The sequence below is a fragment of the Mizuhopecten yessoensis genome, unplaced genomic scaffold (genome assembly GCF_002113885.1).
Source record: "Mizuhopecten yessoensis strain PY_sf001 unplaced genomic scaffold, ASM211388v2 scaffold3217, whole genome shotgun sequence".
NCBI classification, from domain to species: domain Eukaryota; kingdom Metazoa; phylum Mollusca; class Bivalvia; order Pectinida; family Pectinidae; genus Mizuhopecten; species Mizuhopecten yessoensis.
The window spans coordinates 178,799-198,499 of NW_018404934.1; the positions used below are offsets into that span (position 1 = coordinate 178,799).

The 19,701-nt window shown below is 39.3% G+C and overlaps 1 protein-coding gene across 1 annotated transcript in view; it reads left to right on the forward strand.

Moving 5' to 3' along the window:
- Positions 1-19,701, forward strand: part of LOC110447092 (signal recognition particle receptor subunit alpha-like) — a 46,929-nt gene that overhangs the window by 4,632 nt on the left and 22,596 nt on the right. Inside the window, exons 2-9 of the mRNA XM_021492543.1 lie at positions 2,060-2,143; positions 3,204-3,394; positions 7,195-7,316; positions 11,092-11,227; positions 13,167-13,317; positions 13,672-13,790; positions 16,349-16,470; positions 17,997-18,083. Coding sequence (XP_021348218.1) covers positions 2,060-2,143; positions 3,204-3,394; positions 7,195-7,316; positions 11,092-11,227; positions 13,167-13,317; positions 13,672-13,790; positions 16,349-16,470; positions 17,997-18,083 — 1,012 coding nt within the window. The remainder of the gene's footprint in view (positions 1-2,059; positions 2,144-3,203; positions 3,395-7,194; positions 7,317-11,091; positions 11,228-13,166; positions 13,318-13,671; positions 13,791-16,348; positions 16,471-17,996; positions 18,084-19,701) is intronic.

Sequence of the window (19,701 nt, forward strand, 5' to 3'; positions counted from 1 at the left end):
TTCTGAATAACCAAAAGGCTCAGGATGTTGATATTTAGTTAGTAGCATATGCTGGGATCAAGGACTACTATGTTTGTTAAAGTGAATGACTTTGACTTATATTCAAGGTCACAGGGGTCAAATTTGTTTAAAATCTTTAAACAACCTCTTATGAATAACCATGGGTCCCAGGATGTTTATACTTTGCAAGTTTCATCCTGAGATGAAAGGCTATACAATGTGTTCAACATAATGACTTTGTTCGACTTTCAATCACAGGGGTGAAATGTTTTGAAAAAAATTAACAGGGTCTTTTGAACAAATTTTAATCATAAATACTGATATTTTGCCTGCAGCTTTATTTTAGATCACTTTAAGGTTACAAGTGTGAGTTTTATACCAGGTGAGCGATGCAGGCCCATTGGGCCTCTTGTATTAGAATAGACTCTAGGGGCTGACCGAACCCCTAGGGACCTAGTTTCTGAGTCACAGCTTGGAAACAGTTGAGATCCCCACCCTATAGCCATATGTACAATTGCTGGGCATGAAAAATCTAATACAGATATGCTACAAGGATTGGCCTTGGGGTCTGGCATATTCCCTTAGATCTCATTTGGAGAATGTTTTGCCATGATTGCTTAGGTATACAGGTGAGCGATACATGCCCTATGGGCCTCCTGTTACTACAGTATATCTTATAAAGAATATGTTCTTCCATATTAAGTTTATTAACAAGATTTTAATGTTTTGTCACTTAATCTCAATGTTGATTCCTGGTCATGTTTGATTAATTCAAAATGAGAAGTAGATCAGGATGACATCACAACCCGTCTCTGATTTTAACCTACTACCATTGCAAAACAAATAAGCAACTTTCTAGATCCAGTCATAGTCCTGATCAAATGTTATTTTTCAAACCAATTCACTTTTAAAGATGATCATCACCAGGCTTTCCATTAAGAACAGGCAGCAGATCAAGATGACTGGTTCAGTTCTGATTTAGATTAATTAGGTTAATTAAAATCACCTTTTTTATACAAGTATAGCTCATTTGTAGTTTTACAAAAGTTGGTCAGTTAAAAATGTCATCTGGTCTGTTCAGATAGAAGTTTACTGAAAAGCCTGCACCAGATTTCTGATTGGCTGAGACTTTGTCAACTTCTCCACTTTCACTAGGTCAATATTCACTTGATTAACTTGAACTGTTGATGCTCTGATAATCGTGAACAGGTCTGGATGGGCATGATATCTTTTAGTTGATTTATAATAACAAAAATAGTCACTTTTGGTTCCGATTGGCGAAGTCATTTTTGACTAATTCTCCATTCAATCAGACCACTTTTAACCAGTGTCCAAGTGTTACTGTTATTGCCCTTTTAATGTGTTGCTGTTTGAATATATGGCCATATTGTTTCGGTAAGCCGAAAGATTTCAGCCTCTTTTCTAGATCAGAAAATAAAATACAGAAGATCAGCAATACAGTGAAAAATTCATACCAGAACTTTTTTGATGCTGAAAACCCCCATAATACAGCAAGTACAGTGTAAAACTGACAAAGTGGTTAGCAGGGGCTAGTTACATCCAGGATCCACAATCACTCATTTATAATGGATGTTATAGCAGACCTCTTTGTACCATGATTATGTTTCAAACATTATTTTGGAAGTCATTGCAACCAAAGCAGTTAAAATTTAAACAAATTGTACTTTAAAATGTGTGAAAACATCAATAGATGAACAGTGTAAACAGCCACTTTGTGAGTGTGGTGCATCAGTCTAGAGCTCCGTGGCAACCTATCTAGGACTGTCCGAAGCAGCATGTGACCAGATCTGCACCTTCTGCCCTGTAATCCATATAGATGTACATGTAGATACTTTCTATCTTTCCAAATGTATTGACTGAAAATAAGTGGGAACCCTTTTATAACTTCTGAAAATGTTTCATGATTAGATTTGACTGATACAAATAGATTCTGATACATTGAAGTACCTTCTCCAATGAGACATGCACTAATATAAAGTACCTTGCCATTAGTATTGTTTATCACAGGGATGAGTCCTTATGCTGTGTTTATTTACAGGAGAGGAGTGGTAATAACTCGTTTACCCATGATGCTCTTACCTTGAAGTACAAACTGGACAATGAGTTTGAGTTGGTGTTTGTGGTAAGTTGAATTAAAACTAAAGATTAAGTTTGATCATCTTCTGAAGATTGCAGGATCTTCTTTGGTGTTGGAATGTGGGGGTGGAGATGTATAAGGAAGTTGGAATAGTTTATATATAAAGCATAGACATATTATCACCAGTTAAGTATCGTTCTGGTAACTTTTTCACACATTTTTATACACCCGTCGACGGGAGTATGGCGTTATCCTTCCGTCCGGCGTAAACTTTTGTTTGTCCGGCAATCTTCTCCTACATTTCTAAACGGATCTCTTTGAAACTTGGTATACATCATAATCATGATATGAAGTTGTGTCTTCCTTAAAAGAATTTTGATTCGACAACTTTTCCAAAAGTTATTGCCCCTTGTTCATTTGGGTATTTGAATTTTTGTCCGGAGATCTCCGCTTACATTTTTCAAAGGATCTCTTGGAAACTTTATCGGCTCAATAATCATGATATGTTGTTGTGTTTCCTTGAAAAGAATTTTGATACAACAATTTTTGCAAAAATTATTGCCGTTTGTTCATTTCAGTATTTGATTTTTTGTCCGGAGATCTCCTACATTTTTTGACAGATTTCTTTGAAACTTAGTAGGTTAAATAATCATGATATGTTGTTGTGTTTCCCTGAAAAGAATTTTGATTCAATGATTTTTGGAAAAGTTATTGCCCTTTGTTTATTTCAATATTTGATTCTTTTATCCAGAGATTTTCTCCTACATTTTTATAGCATGTCAGCAAACTACTCTTTGAATGAAGCAGTTCTTATTTTAATGTAAGAAAGTATATATAACACTATATGGCATTCGACGGGCGTATATTGTTCCGCCCCGCGGTACTCTTGTTTTAGAATATATTGAGATCAACAAGTTGTATAATGGAATAAGCCATGAAATTTGTTTTATACAATTACAATATAAGAAAAGGTGTCATAATTCTGTAATGTTTTAACAAAAGGTTGTGGTTGTATGTACCCGGTAACAGATTGATTTGTAGAACTTATAATAGAGTTAACAGTAACAGAGACGAGTCAACAAGAAAGTATATTGGAATTTTGCAGGTTGCTTACCAGAAGATACTGCAGTTGTCTTACATTGATAAGTTTCTGAGTGACATACAGCTGGAGTTTCGTAACAAGTACAAAGATGATATCCAGAATGGCAAACTGACGCGAAATCTAGATTTCAGTGATGTTTTTCACTCCATGCTGAGGCAGCGTGAGGAGGAGAGTCGAGTGGAGAAAGTGGCAAGGTAGAGTACTTCATTCAGTGTCTGTTAGGTGACTGGTACTCCTGACAACAGTGTCTGTAGGGTGACTGGTACTCCTGACTTCAGTGTCCGTAGGGTGACTGGTAGTCCCGATAACAGTGTCTGTAGGGTGACCGGTACTCCTGACCACAGTGTCTCTAGGGTGACTGGTAGTCCTCAAAACAGTGTCACCTAGGTGACTGGCAGCCCTGACAACAGTGTCAAGTTCAAGATCAAGATCTTTATTACTTTAAGTCGGTTGACTTATCAGTTATAACATATATACAAAACAATACAGAGACAACATACAATATGATACACACACACATACACACACACACACACACAATTCAACTTTTATTCCTTAAGTTTGACAACTTATTAGATAACTATACTTTACAATAAATTACAAATGATATATACGTATATGTCCTGACAAAAGTGTCACCTAGGTGGCTGGCAGTCCTGACAACAGTGTCTGTAAGGTGACTGGTAGTCCTGACAAAAGTGTCTGTAGGGTGACTGGTATTCCTGATAACAGTGTCTGTAGGGTGATTGGTAGTCCTGACAGCAGTGTCTGTAGGGTGACTTGTAGTTCTTTTAACAGTGTCTGTAGGGTGAGTGGTAGTCCTGATAACAGTGTCTGTAGGTTGACTGGTACTCCTGACAACAGGGTCTGTAGGGTGACTGGTAGTCCTGACAACAGTGTCACTAAGGTGACTGATAGTCCTGACAACAGTGTCACTAAGGTGACTTATAGTCCTGACAACAGTGTCTGTAGGGTGACTGGTAGTCCTGACAACAGTGTCACCTAGGTGACTGGCAGTCCTGACAACAGTGTCAAGTTCAAGATCAAGTTCTTTATTACTTTAAGTCGGTTGACTTATCAGTCATAACATATACAAAACAATACAGAGACAACATACAATATGATACACACACACATACACACACACACACACACACACACACACAATTCAACTTTTATTCCTTAAGTTTGACAACTTATTAGATAACTATACTTTACAATAAATTACAAATGATATATACGTATATGTCCTGACAAAAGTGTCACCTAGGTGGCTGGCAGTCCTGACAACAGTGTCTGTAGGGGGATTGGTAGTCCTGACAACAGTGTCACTAAGGTGACTTATAGTCCTGACAAAAGTGTCTGTAGGGTGACTGGTAGTCCTGACAACAGTGTCACTAAGGTGACTTATAGTCCTGACAAAAGTGTCTGTAGGGTGACTGGTAGTCCTGACAACAGTGTCACCTAGGTGACTGCAGTCCTGACAACATTGTCACCTAGAGGACGGGCAGTTCTGACAACATGGTCAGTTGGGTGACTGACTGGTAGTCCTGACAACAGTGTCACTAAGGTGACTCACAGTCCTGACAACAGTGTCTGTAGGGTGACTGGCAGTCCTGACAACAGTGTCACCTAGGTGACTGGCAGTCCTGACAACATTGTCACCTAGAGGACTGGCAGTTCTGACAACATGGTCAGTTGGGTGACTGACTGGTAGTCCTGACAACAGTGTCATCTAGCTAGGTGACTGGCAGTTCTGACAACATTGCACGACTCACGCTGTCGGTAGCCATTGGCTACTTTAATTTTTTATTGGCTACTAAAAATTCAATGTGGCTACCAATTTGACTACTAAGTTTTTTAAAATGGGGAAACTCTGTATCTTTGTCCCAGAAAACGATCTGTCTACTCGAGCTCACGTGTGTATTGTGGCTGACACGTGCACTGATTGCGTAAACAAAATCAGGGCCGTCACAGATCAGTGCGCCCTGTACGACTGCGAGTTAATTAATGCTTTTGTCTAAGTTGTAAAGTCAATTATCAAGCTTCAGGTGGCAACAGGTGTTATAATTCTTGTACAATAATGGACAGTGGGGTCAAGTTAATTGGATGACCCATTGACGTTGAGAAAACAGTCTGGTAGGCGAGTCACACATAGGTGGTCTTGCACACATACATTTGATGGCGCCGGAAGTCGATCTGATAAACTCGTTCAAACACCGCATCCAACAAATTTAAAGGTTCAGTATATTTAGATTAGTGTACATGGTATTCATTTACCTTTTCCAGTACAGTAGAAAGCATAAATACGTCCGATATATTTGATTAGAAAGTTTAAGTATCGCCTTGAAACACCATGTCGAAGTGCCGATTTTCGGCCTTTCTGATCACTTTAAACGATAGGCCCTATATCGTATCTGACTGTGTACCTTCGTGGTTAGACGTTTTAGAATTTCAAGTGACCGAGAAAAGTTATTTAGCATCACAGTTATGCAGTTTTTAGAACAGCAAACCGTTCAGAATTACTTTGACAGTCGCTTGTATTAGGTGCCAATCGACAACATGGCACCGGAATGGCCAAGTTGCGCGAAGTGATGTGATCCCAAATTTTTTTGAAGGGTTGGTCAATAACGTTATAAATTCGTCCTTTTCCTTTCAAATGTGTTCTACTGCCATTTACATTCGAAATGTGTGATATTTTTAAATATATATATATATTTTTTTTTACATAAAGCATGAATTACGGAAAATTAATTATCATTATTGCATCACTTAGGCTACTTTTTATTTGGATTTTATTAGTTTTATTTTTTGATTGAAGGCACAGAATTAAAGGTGAATAATATCTTAAAATTTAAACTTTCAGCCTAGATTTTTTCACAATTCCTGTGTTAATTTAAATCATATTTTCTTAAAATTACAGCCATATAATCTGAAAGGATTAAAAAGATATCACAATATGAATTAAATTATAAACATGAGGTATTACAAAAAAAAAAAATTTAACAGAGTACTCCTTAATTTAACATCATATTGAATAGTATTGCACTTCAAAAAATATTAAATATTTAATGATTTTAATGGAGGGCCTATCCGTAACGGTTGGAGGCCGAGAAAGTATGGCCACAGTTTAAAAAAAAATCAAACATGGCTACTTTTTGGCTACTGATTTTTTAGGTCCAGGGTGAGCCCGGTCCAGAGTGAGCCCTGCATTGTCACCAAGGTGACTGGTAGTCTTGACAACAATGTCTGTAGGGTGAGTGCAGGTAGTCCTGACAAAGTGTCACCAAGGTGACTGGTAGTCCTGACAACAGTGTTACCAAGGTGACTGGTAGTCCTGACAACAGTGTACCAATGTGACAGGTAGTCCTGACAACAATGTAACCTTGGTTAGAGGTAGTCCTGACAACTGTGTCGCCAAGGTGACTGGTAGTCCTGACAACAGTGTCACCAAGGTGACAGGTAGTCCTGACAACAGTGCACCAAGATGACTAGTAGTCCTGACAACAGTGTCTCCAAGGTGACAGGTAGTCCTGACAACAGTGTCACCAAGGTGACAGGTAGCCCTGACAACAGTGTTTACAAGATGACGAGAAGTCCTGACAACAGTGTCGCCAAGGTGACAGGTAGTCCTGACAGCAATGTCACTAAGATGGTACTGAGTCCTCATCATAAGGAATTTCCTCAGTTACTAGGAAGGTACTTTGCCTCTTGTTTCAACTTCACATCTTAATAATGGAAAACAAATAAATTACCCATTGAACCTTTTATTTATATAATACCGTTTTGTTTAGAAAATTGAAAAGGAATTTCAAATAATGCTTAAAAACTGGTACTATTTTTCATCTGAAACAGTTTAGGTGTTTCAGTTTTGGTAAACCTGTCTGTTTTTTTTTATTGGCAATGAGCTTGTGCTATTGTTTAATCACAAGTCAAAAAATCAAACATTGCACAACTTTAATTAAACTACACAATATCTATTATACTTGAACAGACCCATGAGACGTTTTGAGGATTCTAAGAAATCTCAGAAAACTATATCCTCTATGGTTGAGAAGAAGGGTGATGAGAAGAAATCCACCAAGGCCAAAGGCAAAGAAAACAAACCTGTGAAAAGTGAGTCTAACCGACCCAGTTCACCCAGTTTATGTCTGTGTCAAAGTCTAACCCACCTAGCTCATCCAGTTTATGTCTGTGTCAAAGTCTAACCCACCTAGTTCACTCAGTTTATGTCTGTGTCAAAGTCTAACCCACCCAGCTCACCCAGTTTATGTCTGTGTCAAAGTCTACCCCACCTAGCTCACCCAGTTTATGTCTGTGTCAAAGTCTAACCCACCTAGCTCGCCAAGTTTATGTCTACAGGTGTCAAAGTCAGCAACCAGTTTATGTCTGTGTCAAAGTCTTATCCACCCAGCTCACCAAGTTTATGTCTGTGTCCAAGTCTATCCCATCCAGCTTACCCAGTTTATGTCTGTCAAAGTCTAACCCACCTAACTCACCCAGTTTATGTCTGTGTCAAAGTCTAACCCACCTAGTTCACCCAGTGTATGTCTTTGTCAAAGTCTAACCCACCTAGTTCACCCACTTTATGTCTGTGTCAAAGTCTAACCCACCCAGCTCATCCAGTTTATGTCAACAGGTGTCAAAGTCTAACCCACCCAGCTCACCAAGTTTATGTCTACAGGTGTCAACTGTCAAAGTCTTACCCACCCAGCTCACCCAGTTTATGTCTACATGTGTCAATGTCTAACCCACCTAGCTCACCCAGTTTATGTCTGTGTCAAAGTCTCACCCACCTAACTCATCCAGTTTATGTCTGTCAAAGTCTTACCCACCCAGCTCACCCAGTTTATGTCTGTGTCAAAGTCTAACCCACCTAGCTTGCCAAGTTTATGTCTACATGTGTCAATGTCTAACCCACCCAGCTCACCCAGTTTATGTCTACAGGTGTCAAAGTCTAACCCAACCAGCTCACCAGGTTTATGTGTGTCAAAGTCTAACCCACCTAGCTCACCCAGTTTATGTCTACAGGTGTCAAAGTCTAACCCACCTAGCTCACCCAGTTTATGTGTGTCAAAGTCTAACCCACCCAGCTCATCCAGTTTATGTCAACAGGTGTCAAAGTCTACCCCACCTAGCTCACCCAGTTTATATCTACAGGGGTCAAAGTCTAACCCACCTCGCTCACCAAGTTTATGTCAACAGGTGTTAAAGTCTAACCCACCCACCTCATCCACTTTATGTCAACATGTGTCAAAGTCTAACCGACCCAGCTGACCAAGTTTATATCTACAGGTATCAAAGTCTAACCCACCCCGCTCAACCAGTTTATGTCAACAGGTGTTAAAGTCTAACCCACCCACCTCACCAAGTTTATATCTACAGGCGTCAAAGTCTAACCCACTTAGCTCACCTAGTTTATGTCTACAGGTGCCAAAGTCTAACCCACCCCGCTCAACCAGTTTATGTCAACAGGAGTCAAAGTCTAACCCACATAGCTTGCCAAGTTTATGTCTACATGAGGCAAAGTCTAACCCACCTAGCTCACTCAGTTTATGTCTACAGGGGTCAAAGTCTAACCCACCCAGCTCACCAAGTTTATGTCTACAGGTGTCAAATTCTAACCCAACCAGCTCACCAAGATTATGTCTGTGTCAAAGACTAACCCACCCAGCTCACACAGTTTATGTCTACAGGTGTCAATGTCTAACCCAACCAGCTCACCCAGTTTCTGTGTGTCAAAGTCTAACCCACATAGCTTGCCAAGTTTATGTCTACAGGTGTCAAAGTCTAGCCCACCTATCTCAACCAGTTTATGTCAACAGGTGTCAATTATAACCCATCCAGCTCACCCAGTTTATGTCTGTGTCAAAGTCTAACCAACATAACTCACCCAGTTTATGTCTACAGGTGTCAAAGTCTAACCCAACCAGCTCACCAAGTTTATGTGTGTCAAAGTCTAACCCACCTAGCTCACCCAGTTTATGTCTACAGGTGTCAAAGTCTAACCCACTTAGCTCACCTAGTTTATGTGTGTCAAAGTCTAACCCACCCAGCTCATCCAGTTTATGTCAATTGGTGTCAAAGTCTAACCCACCCAGCTCACCAAGTTTATGTCTACAGGTGTCAAAGTCTAACCCACCCAGCTCATCCAGTTTATGTCAACAGGTGTCAAAGTCTAACCCACCCAGCTCACCCAGTTTATGTCTACAGGTGTCAAAGTCTAACCCACCCAGCTCACCCAGTTTATGTCTACAGGTGTCAAAGTCTAACCCACCCAGCTCACCCAGTTTATGTCTACAGGTGTCAAAGTCTAACCCACCCAGCTCACCCAGTTTATGTCTACAGGTGTCAAAGTCTAACCCACCCAGCTCACCCAGTTTATGTCTACAGGTGTCAAAGTCTAACCCACCCAGCTCACCCAGTTTATGTCTACAGGTGTCAAAGTCTAACCCACCCAGCTCACCCAGTTTATGTCTACAGGTGTCAAAGTCTAACCCACCCAGCTCACCCAGTTTATGTCTACAGGTGTCAAAGTCTAACCCACCCAGCTCACCCAGTTTATGTCTACAGGTGTCAAAGTCTAACCCACCCAGCTCACCAAGTTTATGTCTACAGGTGTCAAAGTCTAACCCACCCAGCTCACCAAGTTTATGTCTACAGGTGTCAAAGTCTAACCCACCCAGCTCACCCAGTTTATGTCAACAGGTGTCAAAGTCTAACCCACCCAGTTCACCAAGTTTATGTCTACAGGTGTCAAAGTCTAACCCACCCAGCTCACCAAGTTTATGTCTACAGGTGTCAAAGTCTAACCCACCCAGCTCACCCAGTTTATGTCAACAGGTGTCAAATTCTAACCCACCCAGCTCACCAAGATTATGTCTGTGTCAAAGTCTAACCCACCCAGCTCACACAGTTTATGTCTTCAGGTGTCAATGTCTAACCCAACCAGCTCACCCAGTTTCTGTTTGTCAAAGTCTAACCAACATAACTCACCCAGTTTATGTCTGTGTCAAAAGTCTAACCCACCTATCTCAACCAGTTTATGTCAGCAGGAGTCAAATTCTAACCCACCCATCTCACCAAGCTTATGTCTGTGTCAAAGTCTAACCAACATAACTCACCCAGTTTATGTGTGTCAAAGTCTAACCCACCTAGCTCACCCAGTTTATGTCTACAGGTGTCAAAGTCGAACCCACCTAGCTCACCAAGTTTGTGTCTGTGGCAAAGTCTAACCCACCTAACTCACAAAGTTTATGTCTGTGTCAAAGTCTAACCAACCTAGCTCGCCTAGTTTATGTCTACAGGTGTCAAAGTCTAACCCACCTAGCTCACCAAGTTTATGTCTGTATCAAAGTCTAACCAACCTAGCTCACCCAGTTTATGTCTACAGGTGTCAAAGTCGAACCCACCCAGCTCACCAAGTTTGTGTCTGTGGCAAAGTCTAACCCACCTAACTCACAAAGTTTATGTCTGTGTCAAAGTCTAACCAACCTAGCTTGCCAAGTTTATGTCTACAGGTGTCAAAGTCTACCCCACCTAGCTCACCCAGTTTATGTCTGTATCAAAGTCTAACCCACCTAGCTCACCCAGTTTATGTCTGTGTCAAAGTCTAACCCACCTAGCTCGCCAAGTTTATGTCTACAGGTGTCAAAGTCTAACCCACCCAGCTCACCCAGTTTATGTGTGTCAAAGTCTTACCCACCCAGCTCATCCAGTTTATGTCTGTGTCAAAGTCTAACCCACCTAACTCACCCAGTTTTAGCTTACCAATATTGTCATCCTTGTAATATGTACTCCATAATTGTTATCCTCAGCTGTTACATAAAATCTTTATTGTTGTCCTCCAATCTTTGACCAATACTCATATTGGCATTGTCTATCTTTGCAGCTGTTACTATCAAAGAGCCAGAGGTGGTCCAAGTTACGTCTCCTGTCAGCAACGCAAGTATTGATGAGGAAACACTAAGGAAGAATCGTGAAAAGTTCTTTGAGAAAATGCAAGGTGGCAAGAAATCAAAAAGCAGGTGAGATTGTTTTTGATGTCCTGTTTTTTCACCCATGGCTATATTATATATCTAAGCCCAGAGAAGAAATTACTTTCTTTATTGTAGATGACAGCCTTACACGATGCATCTTATCAGAAATATACAAAGTTAATTCTATGATACAAACCTTCTGATTTTAGACTTCTGACATTGTAGCAAATCTCCAAAGAGCTAATGTCATAGTGACCATGTTGTACTAGTGTCATAGTGACCATGTTGTACTAGTGTCATAGTGACCCTGTTGTACTAGTGTCATAGTTACCATGTTGTACTAGTGTAATAGTGACCCTGTTTTACTAATGTCATAGTGACCCTGTTGTACTAATGTCATAGTGATCATGTTGTACTAATGTCATAGTTACCATGTTGTCCTAATGTCATAGTGACCATGTTGTACTAATGTCATAGTGATCATGTTGTACTAATGTCATAATGACCCTGTTGTACTAATGTCATAATGATCATGTTGTACTAATGTTATAGTGATCATGTTGTACTAATGTCATAGTGATCATGTTGTACTAATGTCATAATGACCCTGTTGTACTAATGTCATAATGATCATGTTGTACTAATGTCATAGTGACCATGTTGTACTAATGTCATAGTGATCATGTTGTAACTGTCATTGTGAAAATTACAACAGAACTTGTATACATCATTGTGAAAATGTCCAGAGATTCATGAAATATCAAATTGAAAAGAGGCACTGACCACATTAAAGATGGGTTTTAAATTTTCTGTGTTCAGGTTTTCACTGTTTTATCCACACCTAACAAGTTGGCGTGGGAAATTCAACGGGTTCTGTCCAAGGTAGCTGCATTGAACTTTGTATGCAGATAATTCCCGTATTCTAATGGTGCTTTTTCAAATAAAGGTGGTTTCATTTGTCATTTGTCGTTTGTCATTTCGAGATCATATCACAAAAACTGTTAAAGATAACTCTACAACCCTTTCTTATTTCATTAATTTAGTTGTATAGTAGATCAATTAACTATGAGGTGTTTTCAAATTTGTTCATATTTGCTGTTGCCATGGAAACAAATAGCCAAAATACAAATTATCATTTGTGGACCACATCTCCAAACTCCAAAGATAACTTTTTCTAGAACAGAGAAACCTCTCTATTAAGACCACCTGCAGGTCTTCAAGAAAGTGGTCTTAATAGCAGGTTGTCTTAGTAGAGGGGTGGTCTCACTAATGTGGTGGTCTCAATAAAAAGGTGGTCTTAGTAGAGGGGTGGTCTCACTAATGGGGTGGTCTCAATAAAAAGGTGGTCTTAGTAGAGGGGTGGTCTCACTAATGTGGTGGTCTCAATATAAAGGTGGTCTTAGTAGAGGGGTGGTCTCAATAGAGGATTTGTCAAAATACAGGGGTGGTCACAAAAAAGGGTGGTCTTAATAGAGGGGTGGTCTCCATAGAGGGGTGGTCTTAATATTGGGGTGGTCTCAATAGAGGGGTGGTCTCACAGCAGGGTGGTCACAATAGTGGGGTGGTCTGAATAGAGGGGTGGTCTCATAGCAGGGTGGTCACAATAGTGGGGTGGTCTGAATAGAGGGGTGGTCTCATAGCAGGGTGGTCTTAGTGGGGGTGGTCTCAATAGTGGGGTGGTCTTAATAGTGGGATGGTTTCAATAGAGTTCCCTTGGTATTTATGATTTCAAGATTTTTATCATTATTTCTCAAGAAGATAGTAACGAACAAAGACTTAACTTAGAAAATACACCCTCAAACCCAGCATCATACAAATTTTGATCAGAAGTGACCACAAAATAAGTTTACTGTTGATCAAACAGATAAAAGTAAAGAAGTGAAATGAAGAGAAAAGATGAAACTTTGATATAGAACTAACCAGGATTTTGTAATGGTTGGTGCCTGAATCCCTCTTGTTTACCCTCAACATTTGGATTGTATTCCAGTCCTAAAGCCAGCACACCCGAGGGGAAGAAGAAAGGCAAGATAGGGCGTGTCTGGGAGGGAGCCGGTAACAGCAAAGACGTGAAGGGACTGGACTTCAGCAGTACCAATGGAGAGAGCATCCCAGATGATGTGGTGCCCACCGTAGCAGAGGTGAGATTAAAGGTCATGCTGTAATATAACATAGTCAAGCATTTGTTCCTTGGCAAGGAATGGTCTCATAAGCATACAACCTTACTCTGGGCTGTTAGAAGTTTGAGGGCATCATGTCACTTTAGCATAAAAAAAAATTAGATCAATAATGGCCCTTTGATTTCAGAGATTTCTATGCTAACCTATACTTGTTCTACATGTATATGTCTGTCAGTGTTACTGTAGAATACATTAGATTCTACTCATGTAGAGGTCAGAGATTGTAAAGGTTTTAGGTCACCATAAAGATTCTATGATGGTCATAAGTCGTTAAAACTACAAACCCCACTTAATCAACTTAATATCCCTGTACAGAGATCCCTGGTAGGGTCTATGAAGGGTGGTATCAGGGACATTGAGGAGGAGGAAGAAGAAGAGGAGGAGGAGTATGAAGAGGAGATAAACAAGGCTTCATCATCAAAAGGCAGCACCAAGTAAGTGAGATGTGATCACCTGCCCTATAGACATGGTACGAGATCCGTTCAGCCTCAACATTTTCTTTTAAAGAACTTCTTCCAAGAGGCAAACTGTCATGTTTAAGGACATCTAGGTGTCAAAAACGTTAAAGCATTAAAACAACTTCTCTTTCAAATAACCAAGATGGCATAAATTGGCATGTAGCACACTGAGGTGAAGTCCTATCTAAAGTGTTTGAATGACAACCTTGACCCACTTTTAAGGTCACAGGTTAAATGTGTGTTTAAATCTTAAAACAATAACTGAAACAAAGCATTTGGTCATATTTGCTCATGCTGGATGAAGGGCTATCAAGTTTTATCACTTGAATGACCTTTGATTGAATCTCTTTTGGTCATAGAGGTCATATAGTGTGAAAGCTAGAAATGACTTCTTCCTTCAGGATCTATATGTCCTACTACAGGCGAAACTTGCCCTGTTCCATTTTATACATTTTACATAAGTCATACAGCCCAACACATTGTTCTTGAGAAACAAGTTCTGCAGATTACCCGGGGTTATCACTAAATAATATCTACTTATATGCAATGAATAACAAGTAAACCTATCACAGGAATTTCCCTGTCTGTACTTACACTACCAATGCCCAGTAGCTTTCACTTGTACTTACCTGGGTATGTGAACACTGTCAATAAACAATAGTGTGGATCTTAAGTTGTATTTACATTATATATCCATGCTATACTAAAAGTTCCATTCATCATTTTGGTATTATCTATCCTGGTGTCTCCACACAGAGGAATCGCCACTTAGTATAGCGATAGTCCCTGTAGTCCCTTCAGACGAATTAGGACCAAGAGCAGTGAAAAACTTCTATAACAGAAACATCAAATCTGTACTGACAACTTGAAGTTGAAAGGAGACTTGACAACATTTTGTTCTTTAGTTATACATGTATTGTGGTGTATACGATCTGTAATTTGACAGACATCACATAGCCACCATTTTTAGCTCACCTGGCACAAAGTGCCAAGTGAGCTTATGCCGTGGGACGGCGTCCGTCGTCTGTCCGGCGTCCGTCCGGCGTCCGGCGTCCGGCGTCAATATTTTACTTTAAACAACTTCTTCTTAATAACCGAAAGGCCTAGGGTGTTGATATTTGGCCAGAAGCAAACTGGGATGAAGGGCTACAAAGTTTGTTAAAATTAATGACCTTCACCCATTTTCAAGGTCACATGGGTCAAATATGTTAACAACTTTAAACATCTTCTTCTCGATAACCTAACTTCCCAGGGAGATGATATGTGGCCAGTAGCATGCTTGGGTGAAGGGCTACCAAGGCTGTTCAAATGAATGACCTTCAATTATATTCAAGGTCACAGGGGTCAATTGTCTTAAAAAAAACCTTGAAACAACTTCTTCTGAATAACCAAAATGCCCAGGGTGATGATATTTGGCCAGTAGCATGCTGAGATGAAGGGCTACAAAGTTTGTTCAAATGAATGACCTTCAAGCATATTCAAGGTTACAGGGGTAAAATATGTTAAAAACTTTAAACAACTTGTTCTGAGTAACCAAAATGCCCAGGGTGATGATATTTGGCCGGTAACATGCTGAGATGAAGGGCTACAAAGTTTGTTTAAATGTATGACCTTGAATCATGTTCAAGGTCACAAGGAGCAAATATGTTCAAAATATTTAAACAACTTGTTCTGAATAACCAAAAGGCTCAGGATGTTGATATTTAGTCAGATCAAGGACTACTATGTTTGTTAAAGTGACTGACTTTGACTTATATTCAAGGTCACAGGGGTCAAATTTGTTTAAAATCTTAAAACGACCTCTTCTGAATAACCATGGGTCCCAGGATGTTGATACTTTGCAAGCTGCATACTGAGATGAAAGGCTATACAATTTGTTCAACATAATGACTTTGTTCAACTTTCAAAGTAACAGGGGTGAAATGTTTTAAAATCTTTTAACAGGTTCTTTTGAATGACTTTAATCATAAATACTGATATTTTGCCTGTAGCTTTATTTTAGATCACTTTTAAGGTTGCAAGTGTGAAATTTATACCAGGTGAGCGATGCAGGCCCATTGGGCCTTTTGTTTATGCCTCACGTCAATACACAAGAAATTACAGTACATAACAGTGTTGTTATATTTTTTGTTTAATTGATATTTATTAATTTTCATAAAAGTTGCACAAGGGTTCTGTTCAGAAAATGTTTATTTAAGATATTATCATGCAGGTTCCAATTCATAGCTACAGCTTTTGGCACTGTTATGGGTATCTTTAAGGAATAAAAGATACAGATTTTTGCGGGCTGATACGGAGAGGGCTGATACAGGTTTTGGGGTGTGATACGGCGAGGGCTGATATGGGTTAGAGCAATTGTGTCGTATCGCATATACAAAAAACCCATATTTATTAGTAAGTATGTAATAAAAAATAATAAACAATCAATATTCAAAGCTGAAAAAAGATTGTTTGTTTCTATTGAAAACAGGATCACATGATTTAACATTTGACAACTTAATCACCTGTACTAAGTTTGTTTCTTTGAATGACAGGAGCAGTGCTAAGTCCGCTGGGTCGGGCATGTTTAGCATGTTTAAGAACCTGATTGGATCCAAAACTCTCACCAAGGAGGATCTTGACACTGCCCTGGAGAAAATGAAGGATCATCTTGTGGGTAAGCTACATTGTTTAAACCTTTGAAAACTTCTGAATACTGACAAGGCCTTAGTTCATGATATTTGCCCATTAGCATGCTGGAATGAAGGGCTGTCAATGCAAATGCAACTTTTTTTCAATGAATGTCCTTAAACTACTTTCAAAGTCTACAACTATACCATATACTATCTGTATTAGGGGTGTCATCATATAGATGTGGCCCTTAGATTTTGTGTCTTTAAATAAGTACTTTAATGTGCCAAACTTTTGATATCAAAGAAAAACAAAAAATAAAATTTGTTCCTGATGTGTAGATTTAGACCAAAACACAATTTATGGTAAGGTTTATGACGTGTGTTTATTGAATAATTTACATGACTTAATCTTCCTTACAGTTGTACCACTTTATTTATCCATTGATTGTAAAAGGAAATAATTAAAAACTGTTAGTTACACAAATAAACTGGGCAACACATGAAAAAAATCATCTCATACTTTAATAAGAATTGACAGTGTTCCTACAGTATTCTACAGTGTTCCTACAGTATTCTACAGTGTTCCTACAGTATTCTACAGTGTTCCTACAGTATTCCTACTTCTACATTGTTCCTACAGTATTTTACAGTGTTCCTACAGTATTCCTACTTCTACATTGATCCTACAGTATTCTACAGTGTTCCTAATTGATTCCTACTTCTACATTGTTCCTACAGTTTTTTACAGTGTTCCTACAGTATTGAAGTGTTCCTACTTTTACAGTATTCCTACAGTATTTTACAGTGTTCCTACAGTATTCTACAGTGTTCCTACAGTACATGTATTCCTTATTCTATAGTGTTCCTACAGTATTCTACAGTGTTCCTAATTGATTCCTACTTCTACATTGTTCCTACAGTTTCTTACAGTGTTCCTACAGTATTGAAGTGTTCCTACTTTTACAGTATTCCTACAGTATTTTACAGTGTTCCTACAGTATTCTACAGTGTTCCTACAGTACATGTATTCCTAATTCTATAGTGTTCCTACAGTATTCTACAGTGTTCCTATAGTATTGAAGTGTTCCTACTTTTACAGTATTCCTACAGTATTCTACAGTGTTCCTACAGTATTGAAGTGTTCTTACTTTTACAGTATTCCTACTTTTCTGTATTATTACTTCTAAAGTGTTTCTACTTTTCCGTATTATTACTTCTAAAGTGTTTCTACTTTTCTGTATTATTACTTCTAAAGTGTTTCTACTTTTCTGTATTATTACTTCTACAGTGTTTCTACTTTTCTGTATTATTACTTCTATAGTGCTTCTACTTTTCTGTATTTTTACTTCTACAGTGTTTCTACTTTTCCGTATTATTACTTCTATAGTGTTTCTACTTTTCTGTATTATTACTTCTACAGTGTTTCTACTTTTCTGTATTATTACTTCTACAGTACCCCTAGAAAGTGACTAGCTATAGTTTGTTCTGTCTGGTGTTGAGTTAAAGATAGTGGAACTAAGTTCACAAATGTAAGGCTGATGTTTATCACTATATCATCTCTCTATTTCAGCCAAAAATGTAGCGTCTGACATTGCTGTAAAGCTGTGTGACTCTGTGGCAGCCAAACTGGAGGGAAGAGTGCTGGGCACTTTTAACAGTAAGCACAGTGTAATTAGTCCCCCACAGGTTCCCGGTGGGGGTAATATACGTTTGCACTCAGTCAGTCTTTCCGAATTCCATACGTATAAAAGTTTGTCGGGGCATTATCTTCTCTACTGTTTTACCTGGAGTAAACAGATTTGGTATGCAGGTACTTCCTCGGATGGCAGATGGTCAAATACAAACGTTTTGTCGGGCTCATATCTTATATCCTATTTCACCTGAAGTAACCAGATTTGGTATGTATGTGTGTCTTGGCTGGCAGAGTGCAGAGTTCAAAAGGTGTGTCACTTATATGATATCCTGAGATAGGTGTACAGCTTGGTCAATGAAGAAATCATTACTGGTAGGGGACTATGGATTGTCTTGTTGCATATGAACTGGAGACATTTATCAGCAAGATCAATTGTTTAACTAAACCCTAATTTGTAATTACAAATTTGCTGTACATTCAATTTTTAGCTCACCTGCCCGAAGGGCAAGTGAGCTTATGTTATGGTGCAGCATCCGTCGTCCGTCCGTCCGTCCGTCATCCGTCTGTCCGGCATCAACTTTTTGCTTTAAACAACTTCTTCTCAATAACCAAAAGGCCTAGGATAATGATATTTGGCCAGTAGCATGCTGGGATGAAGGGCTACCAAGTTTGTTCAAATAAAGGACCTTGACCAACTTTCAAGGTCACAGGGGTTGAAATATGTTAAAATCTTCAAACAACTTCCTCTCAATAACCAAAAGGCCCAGGGTACTGATATTGGGCCTGTAGCATGCTGGGATGAAGGGCTACCAAATTTGTTCAAGTGAATGACCTTGACCCACTTTCAAGGTCACTGGTGTCAGATGTCTTTAAAATGTTCAAACAACTTCTTCTCAATAACCAAATGGCCCAGGGTACTGATATTAGGCATGTAGCATGCTGGGATGAAGGGCTACCAAGTTTGTTCAAATGAATGACCTTGACCCATTTTTCAAGGTCACTGGTGTCAGATGTCTTTAAAATCTTCTAACAACTTCTTCTCAATAACCGAATGGCCCAGGGTACTGATATTGGGCCTGTAGCATGCTGGGATAAAGGGCTACCAAGTTTGTTCAAATAAATGACCTTGACCTATTTTCAAGGTCACTGGTGTCAGATGTCTTTAAAATCTTCAAACAACTTCTTCTCAATAACCAAATGGCACCGGGTACTGATATTGGGCCTGTAGCATGCTGGGATGAAGGGCTACCAAGTTTGTTCAAATGAATGACCTTGACCCATTTTCAAGGTCACTGGTGTCAGATGTCTTTAAAATCTTCAAACAACTTCTTCTCAATAACCAAATGGCCCAGTGTACTGATATTGGGCCTGTAGCATTCTGGGATGAAGGGCTACCAAGTTTGTTCAAATAAATGACCTTGACCAACTTTCAAGGTCTCATGGGTTGAAATATGTTAAAATCTTCAATCAACTTCTTCTCAATAACCAAAAGGCCCAGGGTACTGATATTGTGCCTGTAGCATGCTGGGATGAAGGGCTACCAAGTTTGTTCAAATGAATGACCTTGACCCATTTTCAAGGTCACTGGTGTCAGATGTCTTTAAAATCTTCAAACAACTTCTTCTCAATAACCAAATGGCCC